The sequence below is a fragment of the Dromaius novaehollandiae genome, chromosome 14, assembly GCF_036370855.1.
Source record: "Dromaius novaehollandiae isolate bDroNov1 chromosome 14, bDroNov1.hap1, whole genome shotgun sequence".
NCBI lineage: Eukaryota > Metazoa > Chordata > Aves > Casuariiformes > Dromaiidae > Dromaius > Dromaius novaehollandiae.
The window spans coordinates 21,185,686-21,211,648 of NC_088111.1; the positions used below are offsets into that span (position 1 = coordinate 21,185,686).

General features: G+C 45.5%; 1 protein-coding gene across 1 annotated transcript in view; it reads right to left on the reverse strand.

Moving 5' to 3' along the window:
* Window positions 1-25,173, reverse strand: part of RAB40C (RAB40C, member RAS oncogene family) — a 37,961-nt gene extending 12,788 nt beyond the window's left edge. Inside the window, exons 1-4 of the mRNA XM_064520686.1 lie at window positions 25,022-25,173; window positions 24,149-24,524; window positions 3,704-3,764; window positions 1,428-1,488 (exon numbers count right to left, since the gene is read on the reverse strand). Coding sequence (XP_064376756.1) covers window positions 1,428-1,488; window positions 3,704-3,764; window positions 24,149-24,302 — 276 coding nt within the window. The 5' untranslated portion in view covers window positions 24,303-24,524; window positions 25,022-25,173. The remainder of the gene's footprint in view (window positions 1-1,427; window positions 1,489-3,703; window positions 3,765-24,148; window positions 24,525-25,021) is intronic.
* Between the last annotated feature and the right edge of the window lie 790 nt (window positions 25,174-25,963).

A 25,963-nucleotide genomic window follows, 5' to 3' on the forward strand; every position in this document is an offset into this window, starting at 1 on the left:
CTTTGTATGGCAGCAGCAGCTAGGAATTCCAGCACATGGTGCAGGCTCCACTGGGTTGAGTTTCACCAGGACACAGCATTTGCTTTGAGGAGCTCACAGTCCACACAAAGGGGAGAAAGTCTTTTGTACAGCAATCTGGAAGAGCAGGTCGTGCTGGAGACAGAGGTAAAAGGAATCAGATGATACTACTAGGCACACCGCAGCTGGGAAGCCTGCCCTCTCTCCACTTTCTACTCCTGGTTTGATTCGGGCATCTGACCACAGTGATTTCTCACTGACCAAAGCTAAATTATGAGGCCAGAAAACCACACTGACCAGCTCTGTTCATTTATAACTGATAAGGGATAAGGCATGGTCTCCAGCAAAGGGATACATTAGTACTGAAGCTCTAGAGTTTTCTGAAATGTAGTATGAGTAGAGGAAAGTTCATCTTTAAACTCATGCATTGGACTGAACATGTAAGCTGGAGGCCTACATACTCTCCCACTGCACGTTGCACACCAACACTCCTGTGCCTTGCACTCCTGCAATAACCAGCAAGTCGGGCTCAGCTTCAAAGAAGCTGCCTCAAAGCCGTCCACACCACCAGAGATGTGCACAAGCAAGAATAAATGAGACACGGCAGGAGGTATGAACAGCACATCCCAGTCTAAGTGATCTCATGTCTAAAGCACAAGTAAGTCTGCAGGAAGTCTTTTCAAGTTCTTTTAACTTAAGGAGACTTTATCCTGGAGGCCCCCCGCCATGTTACTAAAAGGATGACATTAGCACAGCAAGAAAGCATTACTAACAGCAATTTTTCAGAAGAACCACAAGACAATTTCTGATATTCAGAATCTAAACTGTATTCTGGAGCAGGGCCCAAAGGAGAAGTTCAAAATTTAATGCTTGATTTCATGCTTTAAAGAGTGCACTTTAAAATCCAACTCAGCTGCTCTAGTTTCAAGTCTGTATCAAACATGCAAGTTGGAGAAGCCCTATTTTTGGACCTGACTTAAATGCAACACAGGCTGGAAGAATTCCACTGGGAAAGCTGCTGTCATATTTAAGCCAATCTGACAAACCTCAGAAAGCATAAGTCCCCACATTAAAGTGAAGGCAGATCTAGAGTGAGAATTGCCTTCTCCTCTATAATCTTTGTCTTCTCAGCCCTTAGTCTGGAAACTAATATTGAATTTAGTCTGTAATAGACCTCTTCTATAGCAATCAAAGTCTGTCACTCTCCCTCCCCTCTCTCCCACTGTTTCATAAAAACAGAGTACTAGGCAGCAAAGAAATACAGTGTGTTAACATAGTTCCCATCCTTCTGATGCTCAATGTGTTCTTTTTCAGAGCTCTTAACTACAGAGTGAAAGATTTTTTTTTTTTTTAACAGTCACAAAAAAAAAAAGCAAACGTTCCCTATCAAACACTGACAGCAAGCTTACCTGGGCTCCTCTAGAGTAGGATCTGAAAATGGTACAAAATCTTCCTTGCCCTGATGTGTCCCTATAACAAAGAAAATTAAAGTTACAGCTACGAATGCTGAGGAATCAAATCACATACCGCACATCTCCTGTTGGACTAAAAACCAAGTAGCATTGACTTCATTAGCTCTTTGGAACATGCATGATACCAGAACTGCTCCACAAGGTATTTTCAGGAAAAAATCTGAAGACATTCCCTGGGTGCATTGTCACTTTTGGTTTTAATATGATGCACCCCAGAGTTCCTCCCTGTAATCATGTTTCCCACGGAGCAGGCACAAACAAGACCACTCAGCACTACCTTAGGAGCTACCAAGATGCAAGTCATTTTATTTCCTTGGGCAAAAGATCTTTTCCCTAGTTCTCTCTAGTTTACTGGCAGTTCAAAAATCAGGATGAGACTACAAATCTTTCCTAGTCATAGTTAAAAGCTAACCTAACATAAAACGAACAGGATCATTGAAGACAGAAGAAATTTTGTTGCACTAGCTAGTTTCACTTTTCCAAAAAAGTTTTCACCAAATATGAAAGGAATTATCTTTATACCTAGACCTCCTTGACAGACCTAGCCTGGCATACCCTACACAGAGCTCAGGAACAGTACTAGAGAAGTATCGCTTACTGGGACAAGGGACTTCACAAACACTAACCTTTGTCCTAAATGCCACTCAAGACATGGTATAAGCAAGCTTCATTACATTACTAGCATTTCTCAGAGCCTGTGGGAACATCAGGGACAGTAAGCCAGAGCACAGCATACTGATCCGAGCAGTATGTAATCCAAACTCAGGTTCATAAGCAAAAAAAATGTTGTGATGTTTGCTGTGTCCATTTGATTCTGGCCCAGTGAAGACACATTAATAACCACCGAGAAGCTGGGTCAATCCCACAGATTTGCAGCAGCTATATGAACAATGCAGCGATCACAAGTTTCAAGACAGCACCGCTTTCAGATCTAAAGCTTTCAAGGGCCATATTATTGGTCCTGGACTTCAATCTAACAAACTGTGCTCAAGCCCTCTTCTCCCCCTAACAAACAAATATTGGGTTGGATGAGGAAAGAAATGTTAAGAGTAATCATTAAGTAAAATAAAATCATTAAGGCATCATAAAATGATGTTGTAAGTATTTCAGGGAAGGTTATATGCAGGTTCTTCAACTTAAGCAGTACAGCACAGAAAGAAAAGGGCTTCAAGAGAGAAGCAAGAGGTGACTACATACAGAGTTGAAATGCTAAAATAGGCATCTTACAAGAGAAAGAGAAGAACATAATAAGAACCACATAGAAAAATACAAGCTAGAAGAGGTAAATTAGCAATTTCTGTTCTTTCATAACAAAAATGAGGACATTCAACTGAAAGCAGGTATATAATTAAACCACGAGACTGTACACTGCCGAAGTCAGACAGCGAGGCCAAGAACCTGGTGTTCATTCACTACTTAACAATTCAAACAGATATTCCAGTTGATACAAGTGTTGAAGTGGAAATTTAGCTTCATGGTCAAGGGCCTGTGTCACCCCCTATTAGATGAGGATCAAACCCAGATTAAGACCTGGCATCTCTCCTCTCTCATCTACAGGATTCTTGTGGCAGCTTCTCAGCAGTTTAAACCACAGACAGAAAGCTGGCTAGAAGGACTCTGGGTCTCCTGCCTCTGCCAGCATGGGAAGGAAGAGTCACTGTTCACCTGAAGCATTCTCACATCTCCATCCCAGTGTCAGGTCACTCCAGTAGATCCCGCTCTCCAGGGATTTACTGTAGTCTGTGACACTAACTGTGAGATCGATTCATTGTGTTGCTTATGTTAGAATTTTCGACCCGAGGAATCGAGAACATCCAGGCTTCTGCAGGCACAAAGGGCTTCAAACACTTTTCTCCTCCTTTCCTATTCTCTCGTACATATTTCTCTTCCTAGGTGAGAAGTAAAGTCCAGTACTACTGCCAGAAGAGTACTGCTCCCCCAGGGATTGAGAGCTATATGGGAATACAATCAGGTACAGCAGAGAAGGACTGAAATAGGACTGCTCTGAGGACGACACACTGTTTGTGCTACTCATTAACGGAAGGAGGGCCAATTTGCTAGAATAACTTGCTGAGAAGAAAAGCTACTAAGCCTCACTGCATGACCAGAGGATGCTCCGCATTCTCCGCAGTTCAATACAGTATCGTGCTAGCAATACTCCTCTGCTCACTGATGCTGGTCCTACAGCGAATACAGTTTAAAAACAAACTCACCAGAGTTCCAGCTTGACCCTCCTGCCATCCAGCAAGATAGTAGTGGTCTTGTAGTCAATTCCTGAAAGAAAACCAACAAAAACCTGAGCAAACACTGAACAGGTCTTTGGAGATTGGCAAGAAGTCGGCCTTGCCCACCCAGACCCACCACTTAACACTTACTGAAAGTGTGGTTTTCTCCCTCTTGCTCTACTGCAAGTTTCTGGAGAACTGGTACAGAGACTTGATAAAACAAAGAACTCCGCTTCCAAATAAAGAGCACTCTTGTGGAGGTCTTTCCCTCCTCCCCAAAAACATAACTAACCCCTGGATTGCCTCCTTCTTTTGCAGTCTTCGATAAAGCCGGCTCCACCTCTAGAAGATTCACTGTTTTGCAGCACTACCCAAAGTGACAGCGTTACAGACGTTTGGGGGATTAGCCAGAAAGATGAAAAATGTAGAAGTTTCTCTGAGAATTTAGTTTGCAAGTCAAACATCTTTGCATGAACATCACCTCCTGAAACATTCAAAGGACATTCGGGAAGGTGGTTATACTGGAAGCTTGCCAGCGTATACGATTTCTTCTTTCCAACTATGGGGCCGGAGAGAAATTGAGAACTGAGAAATGCTCATTCGCTATACTTGTTAAGGAAATAAGATAAAAGCAAATTCAAGTTTACTTCACTTTTCCTACAGAGAAAATCGTTTGAGGAGTTTCACATCAGGGTCACAAAGGTCTACAAATAGTCACGAAGCAAAGGCTGATGCAACTCAGCAGTGTGTTTTTACTTTTACAGGTGCAGACCAAAACTAGTGAAAGGTTCAAGCAATGGCCTATGAGAAGATCTGTTGTACTCAGTACACAACAGGGCCAGAGGACAGCCACGTAAACCACTAATAATTTAGTTGCTTGAAAGTTCAGTCCAAGATAAGCCATCGGATGCATATCATATAGAAGTCAAATGAGGCGGTAAGCACTCCTCCTCCTTTACCAGGAGCTGAGAAAGCAGCATAAGACACTGTTTCTTATGTTCAGGGAGAGAAGAAAAAAAAGATTTTTTTTTTTTTTTTAAAAGCAATTTCACTTCTAGGCAATATGTCTATGCTAAGATGAACATGCTGTTCACCCTCAGCTGAGGCACAGGTAGGCAAGAGCACAACTGCACCGCCAGTCCCCTTCCCCGCAAAGCCTAGGTTAGAGGATAAGACAAGGAACGGGCAGGTGGCCAGCTAAGCCAGATTCTCAGGGAGCTCGATTTAATATGCTGCCGATGTATTGAAGTTCGCTAAACAAGGCAAAAAAAGCACCATTACCAGGCAGCCACTGGAAAGCGTAAACCAGTTTACAATCTTTAATAAAGCAGAACGCCTTTCCTCCGGTTAGATCAACTCTTTTCCCCTCTCACCACTGGATAACAAACCTTGAATTTATATCAGAAACCCACCATCGCATTCCCAACCACATTTCCCCTCTCCTACAAGGACAACGCTGCCCCAGTAACCTAACAGCCAAGTTTGTCAATAAAGCAAATGGATTTTTTTTTCCTGAGTCATCAGCAGGAGCTTCCTGTTAGTGAAAAACAAATTGGATTTTAGCCTTCGCAGGGTGCTATAAAAAGCAATAAAGATAATTATCTTGAATTCCAACCATTTCCAGTGCTTTATCACAGAAAATGGATAGTTTATGGTTTATCTCCCTCCAGAGACAAGTGAATGACCTGTATTTATTTTCCTACGGATAGAAATCTTCACTGTCCCGAGAGACAGCAAGCGGCACCACTGCACCAGTGGAAGCAAGCCTACTCCGCAACCAAAGGATGGACGCTCTGGGATGAAGCATCCCAAAAGATCGCTTCCTTTTTCCCTCCCCTGCTCCCATTCCAGAAGGGGAATTACGTGGGCTTTTAAGCAAAGGGCTAATTAAGCACACTGCCTTATTTCAGATGAGAAGTCCCCAGAGCCTCTGCCCTGCGTGCAACCATCCCATTGCTTTTTACGTGCAAGGGCTCTCTGCAGGCAGCGAGCACTCAGCGTCCTCCGTGCCAGCGGCCTGGATTAGGGCACCGACGGAGCGCTTGCGTGAAAGCGCCAAGTCAAGCCAGCTAAAAGGAATAGCAACATAGTTTTTGGGGCTCAAAGGCTTTCAGAACGCAATTGTCAGGGTGAAACTAGTCGCTCAACTGTTCTGTCTTAAAGAGGAGAGGGATTTAGGTGGACTAGGAGAAGACAACTCCAGTTAATGCAGACAACAAAAATACAAGCCCCGAAAGGCAGCTGTCAGCTTCCACGTTCACAAACTGCTTACTCTGCATGTTGGATGTTCACAATACGTCCTCAGAGAGCTACTGGCCTTTTGCACATATATGCATGCTAGTCACAAGAGCAAGGCTTTAAATTCGGAGCCTCGCTGTTCTCCACCAAACCGCACCAAGTAACTTAAATCAACACAGGCCTCATGGCAGAACAAATACCAACAACGGTTACAAGCAGGCAAACGTCAGAACACCCCTTCCTGAACTCCTGCTATAACTGACCCCACCTCTGAAGATGCTTCGGAAAAAAATAGGTAGGAAAGGTACTGTTCCTTCGCCTCCATGCCTACCCTCGGAAGAGAAAGCACGCAAGACAGGAGGGAGGGAAGCACAGGGCGCACCGTCACACGTTTGCCCCCGCAGATATCCCTCTCCACGGGAGGCAGGCAGCCAGGGACGGCAGCCAGGGTATCACTTTCACAGGAAATTAAAAGAGCTCATCGTAATGGAGATGCTCTGGCAGACTCTCCAAGCACCTGCTCCCCACTACGCTTGACGGGTTTCTCTTTGATATGTTTAAACGCTCCTCACTCTTGGATCCAAGCACAACACAGACCTAAAGCTGTGGCTCTGTGGAAGCAGTGGCTTAAGCTGCCTCAGTATTTGCCGATGCACATCTTCATACAGCATTTATCTCCTTAGCAAAGGACTGGAAATAAAGGGTAAAGGCCTTTTTCCTGAGGATTATATGCTTGCAGCGCTGGCATGAAAGCTAGCCTAAGGAATTCACATATACTCAAGTTAAAAGCAAAGCTGTTTTGACTTCTTATTTTAAGCTACGTTCTGCATTTAAACATTATCTGGTAACGTGAGTTGGCATAAAGTGATGTATTTTGCAACTTGCATGTACCTACATCTGGACTAGGGGTTAAATTTACAAAAAAAACCCACCAAAGACATCCCCCCACACTTTTAAGCAAAGACTCTACTTACAAGCTCACGGATTCTGACAGATAAACTACGCAATGGCAACATTTGGGGGAAAAGGTACTCATACAGCACATCAGCTCACAGCAATTCCCTTCCAAGCCTGCCTGCGACATCTTTTGGGGTCTGCTTTGCAGTTGGTGAGGTGCCCTGAGCAGGATGCAGCTGACCACGCAATTCCAACATCCAGGCAGCAAACGGCACTTACATAGCTGTGCAGGAACAGCGGTTGCCACAGGCAAATCCACAGCATCTCTAGTACTGCTACATAAATCAATCACTGATGCACTTAAAACCATAGGATTCAACACCATGGTTAGTAACCCTTATTAGTAAGGGTACGATGTATGCAAGGTTTTTACTCTACCCCAGCTGCTTTTCTGGAGAGGCCAGGGGATGCAACTACTGCTTGACAGTCCCCCCGGAGAAGAGGAGAAGTTGCTCATCTGCTGCTGGCAGCCTCACAGCAGACACCTTATTCTTCACAACTGCATAAAGGAGCAGAAGAGTTGCAGGCCCTGCTCAACGCGCTTACCTGAGCATTTTCGCCGTTTCCCATCTGAAAGCAACCGCATGCAGAGAGCTCACACAATTGTGAACAGTTGCAATATTACTTCCATTTTAATCACATTAAGGGATTCTTTAGCTGTAGCCTCGTACGTGCTGCCTAGCAGCCATTTACCCCACCAAGCGGAGCAGCAGGCTGTAGCAGAGAAGCCAAGATCACTTTCCCGGACTGGCTTTTAGCGGCTCCACAATTCAGCCCTGGCTGTTTTGTCCCGGGGATTTCAGGGCAGGGGCCCAGCCCAGCCCCTCCACCTTGAGCAGCCGCTAGATGCCACTACTGCACCGGAGCCTTTGGCAGCGCGACAGCCTCGGCCCCGCCGCCGCTCCTCCATCCCGCCACGGAGCTGCTCTTCTCGTTCAAGGCAGTTCGGAAGCTGACGAACTCGGGGAAGTTTAAATCTAAGTTTCTGCAGCTGACAGGGCTTTCCCCCTACCTGAACACCACCTCCGCCTGCAGCGGAACACAGCTCATCCCAAAACTGGTGTTTTGTCTCAGTGGGAACAAGCCTTGATCCTCTAAAAAAGGAGGCACTGCTACACAGCCCATGCTCGACACCTCTCCTGCACGTTGCAGTACGTCCGCTGCCAGCAGCTGCTTCGGGAACCGGCCTGGCCCTCAGGGCATCCAGGACTAAGAGGAAAAAGCAAACAGCGGTGTTTAAAGCTTATTTTTTATCAACTGATCTTTCTTGACCCAGATCGAGCTCGATTTAACAAAATGAAGAAAGCTTGGAAAACAAGTCTGGGCTGTTTGCTCTCATTTAGCATTCAGTCCAGCTCCTCTCCTGCTTTTTTCCAGTTCCACTTTAGACTCCTACTTACACTGACGCCATCTCAACTTATGTTTTATACGGTAAATCTACTCGGTACAGAGTACTACGTAAAGCGATTTGTTGTTGCCAACCCTGATGCCAGACACCCAACTCCCCTTGGCAGAGTGAGGTTTCCTGTGAACAAGTGCTATAATCGCTCCCATCTCCAGAAAATTCAAGAAATTTCTTTTGACAACTGATATAAGGAAAAACCTCAGAAATCAAGCCATTTTCCCATGGGAATATGTAGCAGGTATTACAAGAATCTTATCTATTCCAAATTACTAAATTGGAGCACAAGATACTTCCTATCAATACTTCTACGAACCCAAAAAAACCTTAGGATGAGCTAAAATTTGGCCTGCCACCTGAAAGACTGTACCCATCTTAACTGGGAAATAAAACCCCTTAAAGAATAATGTCACTTTGTCTGGAAAAATTTGGTACTGCTTTGTAATCAGGCTGTCAGTCTTTTTTCCGCTTAGGAATTCCTTGCTCAGGGAAAGGCATCCTAATGCTTGCGTTGAGACCTTAAAGGCTGCTTGTCCTAGCAGCAGCGAGCCAAAGCCAAAACCGAGGAGGCAGCACACAAGCAGATGCACAGACCAAGAAGTCGCCCCGAAGAAGGCAGAAAGAAAACAGGGAAATATATTTAATGCTATGCTTATGCTCTCCCTTTGAATAGGTCAAAGCCTCCTGCAGAAAAATTGGCTTTAAATAGTTTAAATGAACATGGTCCTATAAACACTTACTGCTGTAAGCACAGTAGTTTCTTGACTTTATGTGCATTTTTGTTTTAAAGACAAGCAAGGAGACATTTTTGCATTTCCGGACTCTCAAGCCCGATTCTGACCTAATGCCCGTAGAGGAGACGAGAAGGCTCTCCTTCCCTTGAACAGTTAGTTCATTCTCCGTTAGTGATGGGATGAGAATAAGAGCTTTCAGAGAGCACAGACAGCTGGGGAGCTCCTAGAAGCAATCCTGCATTTTAGTTTTTTAGTCCAAATCAACCATCCTCCTCCAGAAAGGCTCTAATAAGGCAATCCCCCCAAATTAATGGCTCCACCATACCTGTGTAAATGTATTTCAAAAGGCTACAGCTGGGAGGAGTCCCATTACAGAGGGATGAAGGAGCTTGCCTAACGTGAGAATGAGCCATCAACAGGTTTTTCTGGGAACTTTCTCAAAGTCTGTGCTCAACCATGCTGGCAACAATATCTCAAGTTTGCATCTGCAGTGTCTTTGAGAAGAAGGCAATTTATCAACAAATCTGGGGTAGATGACACTCTAGGTGACATCTGGAAGTCTCTTTACAAAAAAAAGAAAAAGGCACTCAAGTGAGACACTGATATATTTTTAAGGCAAGCTTGCTTTCCTTCCTAGAGATACTCTAGTTATTGCTTCAAGTCATTTACAGTTTGTGTGAATCACAGGTTGACCAAAGTTGCTTTTGCCGCTTCATGTCTTAAATGGATTGCTTTCTATTCTTGGGGGCCCTGAATTCATTGCCTTCTTTTCTGTTAATCCACCCACAAAAGAAAAAAAAAAAAAAAAGAAAAAAAAAAAGAAAAAAAAAAAGAAAAAAAAAAGAAAAAAAAAAAAAAGAAAACACACTGATACACATCACGTGAGCTTCATTAAAAATATATTCGGTTTCCCCCAGCCTACAGATGTGCTCTGCATAACGTCAGCTCAGTTTTTCTTAATAAAACAGGGTTGAATTCATTTATAGTTCAAGAGAGGGAAATCGTCCAACCCATTAAGTGTGATATTATATATGGTGAAGAGTCAAAACTCCTGAGGTGTACTATAACGAGCCAAGGCCAATCTGTCACTCAATACATTATATAAATAAGAAAATAAGGTAAGTTAGGTAACCCTATCCTCCTCATTCAGCCCTAGATTAGATGTTATCTTTTACTTTTTTTGCTTTCTAAGCAAGAAGTATCTTGCCCTGGGACAAAACAGAGCCTGAACTGCGTGGCTTGGACGTTCAAGGGAGCAACACTCACTTGCGTGTGTTTGAGATGTAATCCACATCTCTGGTAGGAATGCTTGTTTACATGCACTGCTGAAAATCCTCTCTTTTTTCCTCCACAGAGGACTTGTTTTTAATCCAGCTGAAAGGTTTGTATAAGTAAATAAGAAAGAAATCTCAAACAAGCTATGAATCTACGCAAAATTAGTGCAAGGATTGTACCTCTGCATATATAAACAGACTACAAAGCTGAAGCGTTCCTTGGCTCCAATAAGTTCAGCCTAAAGCAGTTAGTGTAGAACTTCATTTATCCCAAATGCCAGTTACCAGCCAAGAAGTGCCCAAAGATAACTCTATTCCAACAAGAACCTGGATGTTACAGATATTAACTAAAATATTCTTAGCCACGAGTGACATAGCTTGGTTTTAAAATTCAAAACTCAGCCCCATTGAGCAGCAGGCAGTGAACCGGGGAGACATGGTGAGCCACCACGCAAGGCTGAACACTTCTTCAGAAAGGAAGGGACCCCACGGCATGCCACCCACGCGGGCAAGAGCTGCCAGTAATAACAGCCAGCAACAAATTTACACTGCCAACTAAAAGTTTTCCTTTGGGCAAGTAAAACCAATAACCATTTGCAACCAGACTACAGTACCCCCTCCCCACCTGACGGCTGCGTGCTCAAAAGGCTGGTGCACCCGTTGGTTACCACCTCTGCCTACTGAAGAGGAAGAAAACAGAAGAAATAACAATACAGCCAGGCCCATCCTCAACGTAAAGCAAAAAAGAACAAGCAAAGGTAAAGAAGCAATGGGAGGTCACCGCAAGCTGCAAAACTGAGCCGAGAAATAGGTGCAGTAGTTCCATATCCACAGTGCGACCTGAGAGCGGATCAGCTCTAGACTAAAAGCAGCATTTCCATTTGGAGGCTTCCAGATGGGGTGGACCCAAACCAGACCAGAAAACCCCCCCACCACTCAAACCTCCCAAAATAACTATCAAAACATACTTACTAGCATAATCGATAGCAGTAATTTGGACAGCAAGCAACCCAGGCACTTGACATGTTGGGTAGTAACACAACATAAACTGAGGTTTCTCTACCGGCACAAACCCTCCCAACCACTTCGTTTCTGGGTAGAGCTGACCGCCCCCCACCCCCCCACCAAAAAAAACAAACAAACAAACAAAAAAAACCACACACACACACAAAAAACCCCAGCACACTCAACCACTTTGCACTATCAACGAGTAGCGTTCTTGGCACACTTTCTAGTGCCCAGCTTTGTGGGTGTACCAATAAATACATACAAGGTCAGGAGAAGAGGAACAGAGCTACTCAAGAACAACGTTTGCTTCTCAAGAACATGTCATCACATTCTTCTTTGATACAGACAGCATCCACGCAAAGCGATTGCTTTTTCCACAAATTCTTTACTCAAACTAAAACAGACTATCTGTCTGGGACTCATTTTCCTGCAGAACAGTTATTCCACAAAAATTTTATATACTTTTAAAAACATCCTGCACATTCTCATTTAAGAATGTTTATGGTGATATGGTCAATAAGTTATCCATCTACAGTTACTGAATGCAGTAGCCAAGTTACTCCAAGTGCCATGAAACAGATGGAATATGAAGCCAGGAGGCATTAAGAGCGTAGTTCAAAATGCCTTATTTTTTGTCTTCTTGTAACTTGTGCTTTTGTGCCTTCCCTAAACTGAGTAAAGGATACTCAGGGCTAAAGACAGATACCAGAACTGGCTGCTCACGGATGAACAGCAACACTGAAACAGGTTACCATTTCATTTCATTTCTAGTCCAATGGGGCAGGTAACTACAAAACCACAGCACGTCAAAGGGCCCTTTGCAAGCTGGTGAACATCCATTCAACCAAACAGGTTAATAGTTTTAAAAGCTTTACACTATGGTACACAACCACCAAACAAATGAGTCCAACATCAAATTCTCTCCTTGCCAGCAGGGCAGCTGCTGAGGCCAGTAATGAGATAACGGGTGCACCAGAGATGCAGATATTTAGATTTCCTTGACTCAGGTAACTTAAGGAACAGGCAGTAGCATCGGCATTAGAAGACAAAATGAGTGCGTTAACTTGTACCACAATTCCTACTATTAACTTGGAGAAGTGGCTACTTTCTCCATTATCAGTGAGTGGTACTAAAGCTCAGAAAAACATGGTATGAGCACATAACCATTAGCTTATGAAAAAAAGTGAATTTTACTTATTTGAATAGATAACATAACTGATGAAATTATCTGACCTTAAAAGTGTACAATGATTTAGCTACTCAGGTCAAAGCCGTAAGCCACAGAAGAAAAAAAGTCTAACCCATGAACTTCTGTGTTGTTTGGAAGAGTCACGCGTTCAATTACCTAGAGACACACAACGAAGTACCCTCACCAACAACAGGGCATAGGTTTTAAAATAAAGATGAGTCACCTCAGATCTGTGCTTTTTAGCATTAACATTTACCTCAGCAGGACTATTTCTTTGTTTTAAGAATAATGATAAAGTTCCCCAAAAGGATCCTAACAAAACTATCCCAGTTAGCACCTGGAAAGCCTGGGTGCAGGGGGGAGCACTCATTTTTACCACTACGCCACTATACTGCAACCCAGTGAAGAAGCAACTTGAGAACAAGAATACAAAGGTCTCACTTCTTAGTTGGCATCCGAGTGATCAATGATGCTCCCTCCTAGCCCATCATATCGGCTTCTATCTTCTACCCAGTCTCTCCTGCAACCGCCTGTCCTGACAGCCATCATTGCCTGCTCAGAGCAGCAAATACAAAAATCCATTCCTGCTGCACATCTCGATGGGCAATACCAAGGATCTCCAAATCATCCAACTGTTAAGGATTTCCACTGAAGAGCTGCTCAGCAGAGACACTTGAACTCTTTCTTTGGAGCCTAAGGAGGCAGACCCAGGTGCCTGCAGCCAGTCGTGAGTCCACGTTCCAGAAGCAAGCCCGGTGCCTCACGCTAGCTCCGTCCAACTAAGGTTGTCCAAGTACTTGTTAGCTATGCAGGACCAAACAAGCTGCCAAGCACCTAGTACAAGGAGACATACTGAAATGCAGTGAGAACAAGTTACACATAATGACTTCAAACTACCCAAATCCGTGGATTTCTTCTGAAGAATGCACTCTGTCCTTCACTCATACCCACCTCGTTTCAGCTGTTTGTTTTAGATTCAGATTGAAGCTCTGCGACACAAAAGCTGCTTGTTTTGGTATTTGTTCCAGGCATCATCATCTACTACTAAGTGCTTGCGGGCAGAGGGGGCCATCATACAAATAATTGCTTGTTTGATTTTGTAAACAGCACAAGTAAAATATATATTCAGAACCCTGCAAAAAGTTCAGATTTGCAGAATACTTTGTCTGTCAGCTGCCTGCTCCGCAATTCAGCGGAGCCAATGTCGGCAGCTCTGGTCCTCACGCACAGTGGAACTTTGTTCTCTGCTCATTTAAGGATGGCAACCGCATCTGAAAACTGTGTTTGGAGCCAGGAGCAAATCTGTTCCTAAAGCTCAAGCAATTTCAGCAGACACCCAAGAAGCCACAGAAAGAGTCAAGAGTCAGTCGAGAATTGGGAATGTTAAGTGGATTTGTTCTTTAGAAGAAAATCAAGATTGATTTTTATGCACAGAAGCTACTACAAACAAAAGAGTTTCTTCATGCTTTGCAGTTCAGATCTCCATAAAAACTATACAGCTGCGCTCAGAAACAAAGGCAGCCTATGAGGGGGGAAAAAAAAAAGAAAGAAAAATCATGGGGCACCATAACAATCTTCATTGTTGCTGGATTACCATACAAACACAAAGATCTACTCACAGACAAGAAAAGAACTCAAAAAGGTCTAAATAATTGTATAAAATACCTTCAAAATCCTAACATTTCAGAATTTAACATTCCACATTTACATCTCTAAGCGCTGCACATGTTAATATGTGGGAAACACTGGGTTTACAGAGTTGGCGCTTCACAGCATCAATATCGGCCCGAGGTACACATCCGAATTTAACACGCTGCCTTGCTTTGCAAGCTTGCATCAGATTCATTTCAAGACCACGGATAAGGCTGCAAGCTTATTTTTCAATGCTGCAGTGGCTCAACACATTCTGAACGGGGAGGCAGCCTCCAGTTACCTGGCACACGCACGCGAGCTCACAGAGATGCTCAAGTCCAAAAAATCAGCTGCCAAAAGCCAGGTTGCATTTCCAAGTTTTGCCATTCAAACGGTCACATTCCATCACCACAGCATTGATGCAAGTACCAAAAAAACCCCCAATCACCCTGAGCCCAACACTATACATCCAAACTCCCAGGGGAGGCGGGGGGGGGAAGTCTGCAGGATTTCAGCTGGGCTTAGAAGGGTTAATAAGCATCACGCATCTAGCGCCCATACTTTCAGTGCTCTAGAGAGACTAGTCACCATGACAACTTCAATTGAATACTGGGACCCCAACTTCTCAATTCCATTCTCACAGCACCTATAGCGAGTCCCACAGTTGGAAAAGAATCAATCCAAGTTGATGCTGCTAATTTCACATTTCGGTGAACTGCTTCCACTGAGGACAACAGATCTCAAGGGACTTAACCTACAATACATACCTGCCTGCACTCAAAAAAATCCATCCTTGCCCTTAAATGAAGGGTTGCTACCACTAGCGACGCAAGTATCTTTCTATTCGTGCTGATGAAACACGAAGCTTTGCAGAAGCATCACGAGATTTCTGAACAGCCTTGATTCATGCTTCTGAACATCTTGCTCTCCACGAGAGCTGAAGCCTCCCAACGTCCTCCTTTTGACCTGTTGTTACAGGATAAAGAATTCATTCCTGGAAGCAAAATGAAACATACACAGTCGTGTTTAAAAAAAAAGCAGCGCTGACGAACTAGAGATACTGTCTGAAGGGTGGAGGGTGAAGGAAGAAAGGCGACAGTTTGTGGCGGTGAGAAATCCAGCTTGAGGCAATGGATATCCTATCACTAAACTGCAATTCTTCAACATTCGTGTTGCTGTTACCTGCTTAAAAACAGACAAAAAAAGACACACTGGATTTTAACCCTGTGCTACAGATAACGCCTACGAGAACGCAAGCACGACTCAATTTGAGGAGGCACTTTACAGCAAACGTACGTTCGCTACCGTTTACAGCGAGCAACGAAGACGAGGTGCTCCGGTTCGGCACGATCGACCCCGCGGGATTTCATCTCCTTGTGTCTCAGCACAGAGACTACCTTGCTAGCTGTTTCCTGCAGGGATTTTAACATCAAGTTGCTTTACGTTTCTCACTGCAAGGAAAATAAGTGAACAGCTCTCGTGACAATTAAGACAGAATTTAAGATGAAGCAAACAGGACAAGCAAAACAGTTATTTTGCATGCTGTATCGAGTCAGTTTTCCTGTCCACTCAACCTCCAAAACCACAGGCAAAACAGACGACACCCGTCTCCTCTTAAAAACCTGTAAACAGGATATACAAGATGGAGGGATTGCTCTGAACATGACTGGGGAGCAGGGGGTGAGGTGCAGAAAACAACCATTTGCAGAGACAGGCAAGTGGTATGATTAAAAACCACAAAGATTGGCCAAGGAAAAAAAATTAAAGTTGGTGTAGAAAAGAAGTGAAAGTGATATCCTTTTAAAGAAAAGACATATCTTTTTATTGAGTAAAGCTTTATTCCAGAGATGCACAGCACCTTTCATTAAATTGTCAGTTAAATACAGCCTTTCCTTCTGTCTGCCTTCTCCTTGCCATCAATGGCTTAAGGACATATTTTGTTAGAATCACATGAGGATTTTTGTCTAAATTCAGTGCTTTATGTCAAAATGCCTTTAGCACTGCACGACACATACAGGACATGAATTGCTTTATTGGTTATCTTTATAAGAGAACAGGTGCCCAAGTTAATGATAAAATACTTGGATTTTCTAGCAGGGTGGTAGACAGGAGGCAAAGAGAAAGTAGAACTTGAGGGACAAAGCTCAAGAAGTTAGGGCCGTAAAAGCGTTCTCAATAAGTATCATATGAGCAAACTAAATTTCAGAATTCGTGTTATAACTGCACTATTACTAGAATTTTTGCAGGAATAAACAGACCTCTCAGGGGAGGGGGGGAAGAACTGAGCCTCAGTCCTCTGTGTCCCAAGGAAATTTTCCTTCACAGTCTTAGCTTCAGGTGAGTCCCAACTCACACCAAAATATTTAGCAAAATGGAACAGAAGGCCTGAAGACTTTTCACGTCAGAGCTTCTTTCCTCTTCCTCAGCCTGGAATCAAATTAAAACCTGTAAGACATGATGCTTCTGTATCACTGCTCATTTAGTGACAAGTCTGGGATGTCAGAGAAAGATAAGGGGTGGAGGTAGAGTTATCAGGGAAATAAAAACGAGAAAAGAGCAAGATTATGGGATCTCAGCACTCAAACCTAAGCTTTTAGCACAGCTATTTGCCAGTGCAACAGAAAGATGCTCGGCTCTTCACAGAGGAAGGAGGCAGCTTGAGGAAAACATGCCAGGGAGCAGCTGGCAACAAAAGCTGATGGAGAGGAGGGGGAGGAGGAGGAGACATTTTACGTGGGCTTTCATATGCAGTTTATATCTCAAAAAAACCAACAGAAGAGGACAATGTCATCTGAGGATCTGGATAAAGCTAAACCTACTTGCTTTTAAGAAAACTTGAACAATAAAGAGAAGCTTTTAATTCCAGGTATTAGAAGAATATTTCACCCATTTCAGATTCACGGCACTCAGTCCACATCGCCTTCATGGACTTATGGCTCAGCTACATGTAAGCAGCCACATAAAAGCAAGACTACACCAGATTATTGGACTGGGCAGATCTTAACCAACTCCAGAGAACATTAAGAACAACTACTCGGCTTAAAAAACAAGAAACAAGACAAACTACAGCCAGTTCACCTGAAAGGTTATACATGTGCAATAACCTAAGTTGCTGTCCAACCTTAACCCTCACTGACTTGAGAGCTGAAGACATCAAGAGCTGCTAGGTGCTCCGAATCCAGAAGGATTTAACCCCCGAATAAAACACCTTCAGGTTATAACCTGCAACTAGTAAGCCCCACATCAAGCAGCGAAAGAGTTTGAATACGGTACGTTAGGAGATATTTTTCATGGGAAGGATTCAGAAATAAACACGGGAGAAATAAGAGATGCTGGAGTTGTTTCCAATGCAAAGCTTGCTCCGATGAGACGAGAATTGTGTCTCCCTGATGACATGGTAGCAAACATCGCTGAAGCACACTGATGTGAGTGCTGGCAGACACAGGGAATTACTGTAACGATCATTCTCCCCTTCTCAAGCTATTGAAAGAGGAGATTCGTAGTAGCATGCCCGCTGCCGATTGACTGAAGCGTTCCCTATAGATTAATTTTGCAACCACTAAGGGAACATGATGGCAAGGCCTCATTTGGAACATTCTGCCTCAATCCACCCTGCATCAGAGTACTAAAACCTCAAAATGAAACCGTGTTTCAATTAGTGCAGAGCCATGCCAGAAAACAAGCAGCAGTTTCCGTTGGCATGCAGCATCCGAAACAGCTGGCCAGCCCAACGGGACAGCTCACAACTGCAACCGATATGGAAAATCATCCTCTGTCAAGACACTGTGAACACGTCCAACAGCACGCAGCCAGGCAAGGATGAGGAAAAAACAGAGAGGCAGCATCAGGATCAATTTTCCCTCCCCTCTGATGCCAGAGATAGCCTCGACGTAGCACAGCAACCCAAGGACGAGCCGTCATTCGGAGTCCGAAGGCCGTGCCACAGCACTGCTTGATGTTCGTTAGCTGTGCCTTCTCCGTCTAGAAGGTGCCACGACATCAGTACTGCCCCAGCAGAAGACCAGACTGAAAATGGGGACGTCCAGCAGCTATTTGTTTCATGCTTGAGAAGGGAAGGCAAGATGCTGTTGGGTATTTCCAAAGGAGACAGAAGTCCTTTCCTTACAAAACTGGCAGAAGTTTAAAATAGAACTGCTTGTTGCTTTGTTTTTTAAATGATTTTTTAAAAAGGGCTTGGAGAAAGTAAATCAGTGACAGCAAAACCACAGCAGCACCACTTCAAAATACAGCAGGAACTCTAGCCAAACACGGCAGCAAATTCAGAGCCAGTAGGTGAGGCGTCAGGAGAAGTGAGAGACTGCATCTCCCTGGTAGACCTTGGAAACTCGAGAGGCAAAGAACAGAAGTGCACAAGATCAAGAGAATTCCCTCTCTTGATCCCTCCTTGTTAGTGAGGAAAGGGAAGAGACAACAACAATTCCCCTTTTCTCTATCCTTGTGTGCACTAGTTGTGGTAAAAATAAATCTCTTGGTCAGTGAGTGACTAACCAACTTGAAGACTACTACAAAGCAAAGCTAAACCGTTTCCCAGGTGACATTTCTGGATGCACGCTGGTGACTGAGCAGTTAGACTGCACTCTAGACAAAGAGGTGTAAGAGGACATATGGAGAAAGTAATTGCTGTAGAGGTGGTTTTGAAATGGCCAGTAAAGGGAACTCCGAATTTAGGCAACTGCACAGAAACGGTCAGAGGAAAAGACAACCAAAGACATGGATCATATGAGAAAACATTCTGCTGGTTCAAACAGCAGCTATGAGGTCCCTAGGCAACGAGCACTGGCTGGAAGGGGCTGAGCAGTGTCTTCAACTGTTCTTTTAATGCCATTTCTCACTGGCCTTCCAACCAGGGAAAGGACACCAAGCTACATGGCCCTAGATCTTGATTCTGGGAACCAAGAGTTCCAGCTAAACACAAACACTGAGGAGCAGCATTGTGCTAGACAAGTGACAGCAACACGGGTCTGCAGAGAAGTGCCTATAGCTCCAGCTCAAAAGCTGAATTCCTTGCATACGTATTACCGGGTAGAAGTCTTGGGAAAGACTCAAACAGTTATTACCTGAACAATAAAACCTGTGAGTAGCTATGGTAATTAAGCATTTAAGTTGCCTTTTTCCTAACATTTCATTGGATCAGTTAATAATGGAGAACGAAGAAACTGAGATTTTTCTTCAGTGAGTGAATACAGTGTCCCTAGCACAGTAAGAGAACAGCTAGGAATGAGGCTTTAACATAGATTCTAAGCCCCAGCTAAGGGATGATGTTGAAACTAGTTGTGAGGAGGTCACTGCAGAAGGGATGGTCACCAGTCTCCTACAGCAGGACAACTTTCAGTTGAGCTGTCGTATGCTCCTTGAAAAGCTGAAAGAAGGACATCAGAGTGCAGACATAAGACTTCCTCCCTATGACACTCTTAACACAACCTGAGGGCAAGAAAAAACAAAACAAAACAAAAAACCCCCTTCCAAACAAAGCTATTTGTTCGGAAACACGTTCTATTCTTTCCTTAACAGATGCTCCTCCTTTCTTACGGGAGCAGCAGTAGGTGAAGGGGAGGACCCTTCCACAGAAGGAAGGGTGATAATCAGCAAAAGCACATTACTTTCATGTCCATGTAGCAAAAGCGGCCCGGACCCTATTTCTGGTGCATGCTGAGCACCTTATCATATGGCAGTAGTGGCATCTGTGCCCATCAAGCATTCTTGTATAAGGAGGCCTCCACATGACTCATTCCGTGGTGATGCAGTACAGAACGCAGCAGGTTTCTCAAGCAAGCCAAAAAACAAGCTGAACAAGATTTTTTTCACTGTAAGCATATGAATAATTAGATATTCAGGAGAGGCTCTATGACACAGTATCGACAAAGTGATAGGTCCTCCTGTGGAGAGCACAAAGTGGTTCCTCATCTGAGCACAACTCCTATTTTCACGTGTAGCTCCACCACATCTACTTGTCCAAAAACCTGCAGAGCTCTGCGAGCAGAAGAATTCCTGTCCTGCTTCAGTATTTGGGGAAGGATAAGGACAGAGCGGGCAATTTAAGCACTTAAGTGGCAAGTGATCTGTGTAGTTGACTTGCAGCCATGAGTAGGGCACACACTTTTGCTTTGAGTCAGCTGTTCCATCACAGCTCAAATTGCAGGGGCTAGAATAACCTTCCACTGTACCTTGGGAGAAAGAGTGCCTGCAGAGAAGAAAAAGCATTCTGGGGTCTCAAGGGAAAGGCAAGCTTTTTGGTTCTCAGGGAAGTCCTCTAGCTGTCAAGAGTAATGGTGGTGCTCTGAAAGGAAATGGCAGCCTGCCTCCTCAACAGCAGATTTTAAGGGTGGGGAAGAAGGATGAAAGTTGGGAAGAAGGATGAGACTGGAAGCCCAGAAAAAAAGAATTATAGTGTTCTCCCCAAATGCTGCACTTTTCCCAGAACATCAGTAAGGTGGTTTACTTCAGGGACTTTTGAACCTGGCTGAGACAAAGCAAAATGCAAGTCAAACTTGGTTACAAACCCTCCCAGGGGCCCAGTTCTACGTGCTAACAGCAGTTTCCTTTACATCTCATGTAAAGCAGGGAGGGGGAGCCAATGTCCAGCATCACGGCACAAACAACACCGCCAGGGAGCAGATCCTGCTCTTCGCACGGAGCACACTCTGCCCGATAGAACATGAACCTAATAAAAAACACGCAGGTGACAACTGGACCTCAAATCCTGAATCAAACAGGCACTTTTAAGTTACCAAGAAGTTCTGTATCCAAAGCCTTTGCAGTTCTCAATTTTTCTGCTTGAATGGACAAGTGTACTACTCCAAGCCACAGGCAGACCGACAATCCAGAGAGCTATCCAGAGCTAGGATTAAACATTCACTCATATTGCAAAGGCCAACAGCATCCAGCAAGTAAAAACTGTCTCTCTTTATATGAGCCAGATTTACTTTTAACAGTGATAAAAAAAGAAAAAAAGGGACATTGCTAAGGTCTTGCTATACAGAACAGGAACTGCACTTTTAAGAAGTGTCTAATTTAATACAAGATGCCAACCTATAAGGCTGCATTGAAAAGTGATGTTTTGGCTCAAGGATTCTGAATAATAATGGAGAGAATGATGTTCTGATATATATAAAAAAAGAATATATTGTGTCCAAGGCTTTCAGAAACTGGACATAAGGAAACGGGGCTGCTTGCTCTTCAGAGCTCCACATAGAGCTCTTTTTGCTGATAGAAATAGGGTTTCCTCATCTCTTAGTTGTCTACTTTCCCCGACAGATCTGCAGAAAAGAAAAAACTCCTCAAACTCTTTACTAGATACCAGGTATATGACAGATGAGCAGCAGCAATAATATAGAGCCTAATTTATAAAGAGTTCTAAAGTTAAGTCTCTCGGAAGAAAGGAAATTTTTAGACCTGAAAGGAGAATCTATTATTTCATTCTATGTTTCAAAACCCTGTGTTAAAAGTTATCCTTGGCCAACACACTAAAAACAGCAGACCCCACATGAGACAAAAATGCATGGCACAATTACTCTACCCCTTCCCCTCCAGAGGTTAGGGACTAGGGAAATTGCTTGAAATTAGAGATGTCCTAACCACAAAATAAACCTAAAGCATATTTCATTTTGCACTGATAATGGCACGATCTGTTTTCTGGACGGATTGAATAAGCAATGCATGATACAACATTTGTTTCAAATGGGAGCATGGGGGTGGGAGGGGATGACGATGAGGGTGTGCTTGGAAGTATGAGATTTACAAAAAGTATGAGATTTACAAAACAGCCTCTACATAACACCATTTTGTAGTTTTAGGACAGCATTAGGTACACACTGAAAAGTTTAGACAGAGGGAATCAAAGGTTTTAGAAGCCTGTGACAGAATATCAAGCCTTTCACCTCTCTGGATTACAGGTTCAAAGCCAGGCCATTAGAGAGCAGGACAGCCCTTTGGGCAGCGCGCACAGAGCCCTCAATACTCTTACTCCAGCTGACAAGTGCTCACATCACAAGAAACTATAGTACTTCAACCAGCTGCTTCAGCCAGGAGGCCAAGCATTAAACGTTCAGAGTCTAAGCATCTTCATATCAAGGGATGGTCTTGCCAGGGCACAGCTAAAGCATGCTGGCAGGGATGCTTGCACTGCCAGTACTTATATCACAGCTACTCCAGAGATAGAGGAAATTTGATTGCCAAGGCTGTCAAGAATATCAGCAGTATCAAATTCACTCAGATTGCAAAGCTGTTCAATCTGATTATCCAAAAAGCATGCAGTTTAGCAGAAGCAGCAGAAGCAGAGACTACCAAAGCATATATTATTATGAAAAAAACCCAGTATCTGACTGTATAAAATTCACTACATAAAAATGGGTTCCACTGCCTGCAGAAGACAGGGGAAGGTTTTAAATATACTAGCTTACTGATATTTCTTTTTCTAGAAAAAGATGGTGGTATTTTCTTGTTATAAAATAGCAGGTATAGAGACAAAACTTTTTTTAGTTATAGAGGGGAACCCCCCCCCCCCCCCAACAGTTCTTTGAAAAAAGTGTGCATGTGATGGTACAAAAACAATCATACCCATTATTTCACAACTTGTTTCTAAACAATGGTCAAAATCATTTCTATTAGAAGACAATTCCAACTCAAAACAACTACCCTTGTTACAATCTTCATCTGTTTCTGTTTAGTAAATATTTATCCCAAGGAGCAATTTAATAGCTCCCAGCCAAGGCAGGTTCCTCAGAGATATGAGGTCTCTTCAGGGAAGCTTAGAGGTATCAAGTATCTCCTCCAAGGTAAACCACACAAGCTCAGCCAGACATCCAAACGGATGAATGATACCACAATCTTCTACTTCCAGAATTTGCTATTCCAGTTTCACAACCCTCCTGACTTTTCTGAGTCAGTGCTTCCTCATAAATGTCTGCAGATCAGGTGTGCTCTTGCATTAGTTCTTAAAATGATGGTAATAGTTCTGAGGATATTATACAGTTAGGAATTAAGCCACGCTGCTCCTTAGCAACTCTAAATTCAGCAAGCTTCAACCCAAAGTGTCCAGAAGCACCCGATTATCTCAGACTCGACTGTCTCACATGAAAGAAAATACTAACTGTTCCAGCCCTCAGGTTGGTTCTGGTGAGGATGCAGGACCTGAATTAGATCGCTTCCGTCAAGCCCCTGGGGCCATTATTTTGCATTGAGGATGGTGAAACCTATGACAGATTGAAAATCACCCCAGGACTTGTACCATGCCAGGCAGTGTTACATTTTAACTGCAGCGGAGGGATGCAGGAAATAGCACAGCGTCACTCCTTGGCTCTTAATTATAGTCTTGTGACACTATAGTTAATGGTCTGTCATGGGCTCCATTATACACCCTGATGTTTGCAGGAGGCAGACAGATGAATCTGTGCTCTCAGTACCCAAGTACCAAGTCATAACAGCTTTGGTCTGGAAATAATGTTACTGTTCTTTTGTTACAGCACTTCCCTTTAGTACCATTCAATCCTCGCATTAACCCCTGCCGCGATGATGGAAAATAAGATTTGGCTCTTTAAGTAGGCTGTACAAGCAGAGCTGTGTTTGGTAATGGTCCAGCTACGCTTCAGGATTTGCATGTCTTGTGATTACATCAGACACCAACTTCTTTAGCATCTCTCTAGCCAGAAGCTCCAGGAGACCCTTGTGATTTTAAGGAACAGTCAGCACCTTTCCACTACCATGAACGCAAGCCCTGATAAACAGCGTTATGTTTTCAGTTAAAAAAAAAAAAAAAAAAAAGAAAGAAAAGAAAAAAACACCCAACCCCTCCCTCCCCCAAATTGACTTCTTTATTGACAATGATATAATGCAGAGTTCCCTTCGTCTATACATTAAAAGACTTCAGAGCTGCCATTCAGTAACAACTGCGAAGACACAGATCATTCACCTTCTCTGAAGCTAGCTGTCATGTCACAGGATAAAAGCTTTTTCTCCCACCGCCCCTTCCACAAGCCTTACCGTTGCTGTAGGCATACGGCGATTCTGAAGCTCCATCTTGAAGGCTCTCCAGGATTTCTCCTTTGCCAACATCGCTGTCTCCTACCAACAGGAACTTGAGCAGATAATCATAGCTCTTCACAGGGCTTCCCTGGGTTCCCATTCTCCCTCTCATTAGCGAGGAGGCACAAACCGCATACTAAACGCGCAGCCAGACTGATGGGCGCTCCAGTTGCGGCTCCCGAGCTTTCAAAGGCGACTGGACGAGAACGATTACCGCTCTCCCCCCTTCGAAGGGGGGCAGGAAAGGGAAGAGAAGAAGGAGCTGGTCTCAGACCGAGCCCTCCATCTTCCCCACCTCGCCTCTAGTCTTCTCTGCCGCGATACGCTCAGATACCTGGGGAAGGGAGGGGAGACGGGAAAAAGAAAAAGAAGAAAGACAGAAATCCTAGTTCCGTCGCCCGTGATTAGCAGCTTGTTAATTAAGCAACCATTCTCCCCAGCTGCTGACAAAGAAACCGCGCTCGATCCTCCGCAAGGCCGCGGAGCCGGAGCGGCGGGTCGCGGCGCGGAGCCCGTCACCCGCCGGCCCCGCGGCGGGGCGGACAACAGCGCCCGGCAGCGGCCCGCCGCCCCGCGGGGAGCCGAGCCGAGCCGCGCCGCGCCGAGCCGAGCCGCGGCGCCCCACAGCGCGCCCGGGGGGCCCGGCCCGGCCGCCAGGCGCCGCGGGCCCGGCCGGCCCGCCCCCAGGCCTGGGCCCGCCGCCTCCCCCGGCCGACACGCAGCCCCGCCGGCGGCGGCCCGCACCCAGCGCGCCCCCGCCTCGCCGCGCGGCCCGGCGCGGCGCCCCCTCCCGCGGCCGGGGCAGGCCCGAGCGGCGGCCGCCGCACTCACCTCGCGGCCGGGGGCGCGCCCCGGGGCCGGGGCAGCTCCGCCGCCAGCACGGCCGCACCTCCGGCGCGCCGCCTCCGCCTGGCGCCGCCGCGCAGCGCCGCGGCCGGCCCAGGGCGAGGCCGAGGCGAGCGCCCCGCTCGGCCCCCGCCGCCATAGGCTCGCCGCCACGTCCGTCACGGCCGGCACCGCCCCGCCACGCCCACTCCCGCGCTCCCCCTCGCCCCGCCCGCGCTCTTCTGGCCCATCAGAGGCCGCGGCCGGAAGAGGGGGGCGGGACTGGCAGGCCGCGCCGGCCGGTCGTTTGCGCGAGGCGCTGAGGGGCGAAGACTACAGGTCCCGGCGTGCCTTGCGAGGCCCGGCCGCGGCCGCTCGGGACGCGCCGGAGCAGGGCATGCTGGGATTGGGAGTCGGGAGGGGCGGCTCCCTACGGGGCGCCTGTGGGGCGGGGGAAGCAGCGGGGCGCGGGCCGGGTGGGGGCAGGCGGAGGCCTTCAGGGAGGCAGGGCGGGGGTGGGGTAGGCTGGGGGGGAGGCCGGGGGGGCAGCTGGGGGGGGACCCCCGGCCTCCTGGGTGCTGCCCCGGCAGGGATCAGGTCCTCCCGCGCCCAGGAGGGTGCCTGAAGTGCGTCAGCGTGCTGGGCCGCCGCTTCGTGCGGTGTTTTGAAATGCCTTTGCGGGGGGTCGTGCACGCGTCTGCCCCAGCGCAGAGCGCAGGAGGGAGGCAGGACCACAGCAGTGTAACAGGCGGCTGCCCAGGCTGACGGGGGGGAAAGAGAAAAGCGAATTAATTCCTTATCTTGGGCTCCGATTCACCTGAGCTCTAAAGGATGTGTTTAAAGTCAGGCATATCATTAAGCGCTTTGCTGAATCGGGCTTTTGGGGTGAAGATGAGAGGAGGAACCAGCACAGAGCAAGCGTGATCTGCCCTAGCCAGGTCGCCGAGG